Here is a 6,248-nt window from a genome sequence, read left to right on the forward strand (position 1 = left end):
TCAAGGTAAATATAGAATACTCAATGAAATTCATCTAATATGATCAACGTGCCTAGTGCATTTTCAAAGCATTTGAAGAATGTTATAACTAATTGCAATATTTTTAATCTAACAAAATGGTGTGATAAATAGGAAGAAACATATTACCCTCAATTTGATGTTGAGATGATCAAAAGAATGAATATGATAGAAGTTTTAGTCGAGGAAACCATATGCGCTGTTTATGCCCTTAATGATCCCTATATTTAAATCTAATGGCCGTAATATCTCAAAAGAAAGGGAGAAAGTTAAATATATTTCAAATAAAGGTGATTAGATGTGTTGCAAATATACATGTTCCTAAAGAAATGAGAACCAAATAGGATGATAGATACTCCAAACTCATCCTTCTCGGTATAATTATTAAACATATAAATTGTTTGATCTTAAAACTTTAAAAGTTATTTTATGTTGATATATGGAGTTTGATGTGAAAGGGTTTGAGATTGGCAAAGTAAGATTGAGTTTAATCAAGATGAGACAAAGTAACTATAGAGCTAAATTATCCTTCACCAACTTCTCAATAATCTATCTCTTCGCCATCTTTTTTAGAAGATAATGAAAGACAATAAAATACAAGAACCCTATGTAAGCTCCATGATGTAACCAATGATCTTGCTTTATTTGTTTACTTACAATTAGTGAGGCATTATAATTTAAGGAATCTATATGAAGTTAAAGATTGAAGCACATAATAGATGATAAAATCAAGTCTTTAGTGAAGAATATCATGTTGTAGCTCACAACTCTATAAGAAAATAAGAAGCCAATGTCGTCAAATAGGAAAGATAAGAAGCCATTAGCATAAAATAGGCCCATAAAATCAGAAATGTAAAGGAAGAAACAAAAACGTATTAAATATAATTCATGGAAAAAAAAAATAAGTAAATAATGGGCATTGATTATGACGTGGTATATGCTTATATTATTTGCATGAAAATTATTTATTTCATAATTTTTCTTGTTGCATATAAAGGTTGATTACAAATAGACATTTTTTATGGGATATATTAAGAAGAACTAATACTTGAACAAAATAAAAGTTAATATTCCAAAAATTATAAGTTAAAACAGAAAGTCTTTTGGGACTTAAACTAATCACCAAGAGCAATATATACAAAATATATATTTTATTTCTATGGGATTGAAATGAAGCCAAAAAGGGGATTATTTTCATCCCCCCCAAAAAAAAAACTTATGCAAGAGTGGCTCTCATGAAATTAAAGATAGAGAATAATTAATTAGTGAAATATGTCATCACGCTATAATGGGTTGTTTGAGATCACTTCTATTTTTAAAGTTTTATTTTTATATTACTTTGTATATGTGTTAACTTGCAATAAAATATATGTGATATCTTATTAATATGTTTAGTTGTTTTTAAATACACTCAAATAAATTTTTTTATGTTTTAAATGTTTTTTTAGAAAAGTAATTAAAAAAACTCAAAACATTCAAAAAATGAATTAAATGAACATTAATTTTAAAGCAAAAGTAAAAAAAAAAGCAAAAAATGAAAGTGATTTCACATAAGCCCTAAATGAAGAATAAACGTAAAATGGTGAATCTAGCCAACTTCAAAAGGTTCATGTATAGTTTAATATGTTTGACATGTATAAGGATGAAATTTCTATAGAGTGGAATTGCAAGCTAGAATATAAAAAAGTTTGAAAGAGATACGGTTGAAAGTGACTAACGTTTTGAATATGAACTTATAGATTATTATACTCTTCTAATAAATTTCAAAATATTGGGAATAGTGGTTGGCTCAAGGATCACTATAACAAGAAAAGTATAACCAAATTTTTGTTATATACTAATAACACTACTTTCATTTGGTACTCGAATAGGAAAAATTAGTGTTGCCTAATCCATTTGTGAGGTTGAATGTATTGCAACATTTTCATACTTGTGTTATACATATGAAAGCTAGTAAAAAAAGATTGAATTTTCATAAAGTAAAGCTCTAAAAATCTATGTAGATAATAAATTCACAATATTATTGATAAAGGATCCATATTAACTTGAAAAATAATTTGTGTATTCATGTTTATTTTCACTACATAAGATATCAAACGAAAAGAAAAATTCAAATATACCATGTGAAAATAGAAGATTAAGTTGTTGATAATATTACTAAACTTGTGAGGGGCCAATTTATAAAATTGTACATAATTCTTATCTTGACCAATGGACAAACTATTGATTCATGGGAGAGTATTTAAAAATTAAAAAAAAAAATTAAATTAAATTAACAATTTAAGATTATGAGTTGTCTAATAAATAGCTAGAAGTATTAAATATAATTTAGAATCCGCCATGATTAGTATAATGCTTTCTCATTTCATACAAACCGAAATAAGAGCAAAAAGTTCAAAATAAGTTGTGAGAATTTCATCCACTTTCACCCATCACCCAAACAAGATTTTCTATCAGTGTAATCATATAGTGCAATAAATTCTTCCACTCTTTTTTTATTTTATTTTATTTTATTATTTTATTATTTTTTTATTTTTGCAATAGTAAGGATGTGTAAACATAGTAGGCAAGTACATATTTAGCATCGTTAGAGATTTCAATGCTTAAATAAATTTTCATTTTTGGGTCAAATGGTCATCCACAAAATAGATGTTTTATATTCAAATGCAAGGGATTTAAAAAATTTAGTATTTGATTTGAGAATAATGGAACAGAGCGTAAAATTTCAATGAATTTTAAATTGAGCCTCTAAATTATTTCTTGAGTATTTTAAATTCATTAGATTTGAATGCACTGCAAATTACGGTTGTTGCCTGACCTGTAGCAGCTCATTACTGCTGCTGCCAAGCCTCTACGACCACAAACACCACTATCGGTTGTCACACCAATAGCCACCTATGCGTTTTAATTTAACATCAAATGAAATAGCAATATCTCATGTTTGTTTTACATCAAACCAAAAAATTCTCAGATTTTTAAGAACATTACATTTCAACAATACTGAAATTAATTACTTTGTATTCCTTTTTGAGCCAAACAAATGGCCCCTTCATCCAATAAGCATAATCTACACCACACTCAATGCAAGTTCTAAACAAACAAAACATTTATTTCTACATTAGTAATAATACAACAAAAGCAACTTATAATTGCCTTTTATTGAATGAAAATCATGTCATTTTATAGATAGCTCTATTGAGTTTTATCAGCCATCTACTCTTCTTAGTAACTCTGGATTTCTTTGTTGTTCCCACTGTCGAAAATTCGATTAAGTATTGAAGCCAATCGTAGACCTGCCTGTGCGATTCTCTTTTTCACTATTGGTAACCGGGTGAAGAAATAGTCATCTGAGGACCAACCTTAATGTTAATACTCATTTCAAGTTTTTTTTTTCTAATAATTATAACTTAATTATATTATAAAAATTATAGATTTGGATTTGTGTATGGCTTACCTCCTAATGTTGAACCTTGTTCAGCATCCTTATATGCATAATCACAAGCTAGCTGTATACTTTCTTCTGCATAACTGAAAAGAGAAAATTGCCAAGAGATTCAATAAAATAGAAAAAGAAATCTGTTGAATGAGCTATGAATTTTCTAAGCATACTCATTTGCGCAAGTTGCTCTTTTATTGCCGCAGCTTTGCCAAGTCTCAACGTCATCTGGCCAACCACTCTACAAAAGGAAAGTTAATATCAGGAGACCTCAACATTAATTTTCAAAAATCTTCTAAATTTATGAGAACGATAGTTGCAGAATCTATCAAAATTTATAATTCACAACGATTCTTATATGTAGAACCTAACAATAAAGTTGGTTTATATATGGAGCCTAAAGCATCAAAATGGCTAAAGAAAATTCATTTCAGAGAAACAAATCAAGCTTACAGTTATGTTTAACTTAATTCCCTCAACCATGGTATCAAGATCATTGTTGTAATAGTCACGCATTGCTGTTTGTATCATGCTGGAATCCCATACCTGAACCAATAAAATAAATTAAGCTTAGAACAAAACATTTATAAGTAAATCAAAGATATAATTTCATAAAGAAAAAATTTAACGTACATGATGAAGGTTAGTCTTCCTTCTGTACCAGTGGACTACAATGGTGTTTCCACCTTCATCATCTTCAAATCCCACATGCAGAGGTTGGTGGATATCCCCCACGAAATGTGCCAGGAACATTAGACTTTCAGTTAAATTATCTGAACATTTCGTTCAAATGAGAAATGGGGACAGGTTTTAGAAATACGAAGTATTTAGTTAATGTTGTTGAGTAAATCGAGATTGAGTTCTTGGCCTAGTAATTTTACACTGATTCGATGGGTCTCCATAGCTATAGAGCTGATTAGTGTAATTATTGATTGCTCCTGCCACGCACATTCCTTGTTCCCCTTTTGAATTATGGCAATCTCCTGCAGCACATGGAGCAATCTAACTTAGTGCTATTTTACCGTTATAATAAATTTTAATTTTTTTGGCTTGTTAAGTAATGCATGAATTCATCCTAAACTATGGTGTTTAAAACTGACGTAGATATAAAACTAAAATCCATTTTTTTTTTGGGTTACATAAATAATTGATACAAGAAGCAAGCTCTTATTATTTTAAATATAATTTTTTTTGAGATATCTATCTTCAAAAATTTAATCAACAATTTAGAATTATTACTAACTAAAGATACAGCTTAAATATATTTTGAGGCATAACCAAGCGCTATCAAACTATATTGATTTTCAAAAGTGAGAAAATTTTCATAATATTTATATAGAAAAAATTAAATATTTCTACCTCTAATATATAATTCAATGACAACTCATACATTTTAGAGCCATTCTTTAACACATATCAAACCTCTAAATATACTCATGAACATCTCTAAAAATGATAGACCAATAAAATTCAATCTGAAAATTTATAAAATCAAACTTTATTCTACTGAAATGCCCACCATATTTTGAATCGTGATATTCATGATTTATAAAATTTATTTAAATGTGCATCTTCTAATTACTTGATTACTATATTCCTTAAAAGGATAATGCTCATCATAGAAGTAAAATGTAGAAGCATGCCAAAAAAAAAAAGAAAAAGAGGGGAATCTTGGCCGTAACAAGTGACTAACAAGAAGATTAACATTGTCATCATATCACATTATATTTTAGGTTCTCTTTCATGTAATGAGGACGTGAAAAAGAAAATAAATGTATGTCATTCATGAAAGTCAATAGAAACTGTTGTTGCGAGATCTAAGATATTCACTAGTTGATGTGGTATACATATAAATCAAACAGGAGAACGATCAATGACGAAGCGAAAAATAGAACGAGAAAATTCACACCAGAAAATAGTAACACAATGGAACACACAAGTTACGTGGTTCGACAAATTGCCTACTTCCATGGAGTTGCAGAGAAATTTACATCAGTCAATCACTTCGACTTACAAGAGAAATCTCTCACTTCGTTGCTATCTCTTCTTCTCTCTCTGCACCGAGATACACCGAAAAAACTCTGCACCGAGATACATTGAAGAAGATCAACTTACAAGAGAAATAAACCCAATTTCTCTTCTGCTACAAGTCATCATGAAGAAGCTTAGGGAGAACAATCTTCTTCTTCTTCCTTCTTCTTTCTGCCGCAAGGAACTACCGCTTGCACTTCTCTTCATCTGCCCCGAGGAAACCTTCCTCTATTCCGAGGAAACTGAAGAAGAACTTAAACTGTGACTTCTAAACCCAAGTAGAGCCATCCTAAGCTTTTATCACGAACAAAATAAGGAACGGAGGGATGTTTCGCTTATCAAAAAGAAGAAAGCGGGAGCGATTAAGGAAATCACATGTCGCGGTCGCAACCTTTCACGATCGAATTGGCATCGCGACCTTTTGCGAACAGGAGCGGGAGTGTGAACTTTCGCGATCGGCGAAGGGAGTGCGAGGCAGGATCGTGAACCGGGCTCCAGCATAACAAATCTTCCACTTGGAGACCAGTACACCTGCTACAACGTCTCCTTCCTCAAACTAAATCCTCCAACTTGAATCCTCCATTGTGAATCCTCCACCTCTGCAACTCAATGCCTCTGTCTTCACTCCAAAAGACCAGCTAAAGCTGTGCACAACTTTAGTTTCTCAAGAGTAACAACCTCAGTCAACATATCAGCAGGCTCCACATAGCTTTGCACATTCAAGCTATTTCCTGGGACACCACTCTTGTCTCTTCTTACAACT

At 30.7% G+C, this 6,248-nt stretch overlaps 1 protein-coding gene across 1 annotated transcript in view; it reads right to left on the minus strand.

The window, feature by feature from the left end:
- Positions 1–3,011: 3,011 nt before the first annotated feature.
- Positions 3,012–6,248, minus strand: part of LOC110036495 (endonuclease 2-like) — a 16,026-nt gene continuing 12,789 nt past the window's right edge. Inside the window, exons 3-8 of the mRNA XM_020740954.1 lie at positions 4,336–4,437; positions 4,088–4,227; positions 3,908–4,000; positions 3,628–3,695; positions 3,473–3,546; positions 3,012–3,365 (exon numbers count right to left, since the gene is read on the minus strand). Of these exons, the coding sequence (XP_020596613.1) occupies positions 3,241–3,365; positions 3,473–3,546; positions 3,628–3,695; positions 3,908–4,000; positions 4,088–4,227; positions 4,336–4,437 (602 nt within the window). The 3' untranslated portion in view covers positions 3,012–3,240. The remainder of the gene's footprint in view (positions 3,366–3,472; positions 3,547–3,627; positions 3,696–3,907; positions 4,001–4,087; positions 4,228–4,335; positions 4,438–6,248) is intronic.

This window comes from Phalaenopsis equestris, unplaced genomic scaffold (assembly GCF_001263595.1).
Source record: "Phalaenopsis equestris unplaced genomic scaffold, ASM126359v1 Scaffold207403, whole genome shotgun sequence".
In the NCBI taxonomy this organism is placed as follows: domain Eukaryota; kingdom Viridiplantae; phylum Streptophyta; class Magnoliopsida; order Asparagales; family Orchidaceae; genus Phalaenopsis; species Phalaenopsis equestris.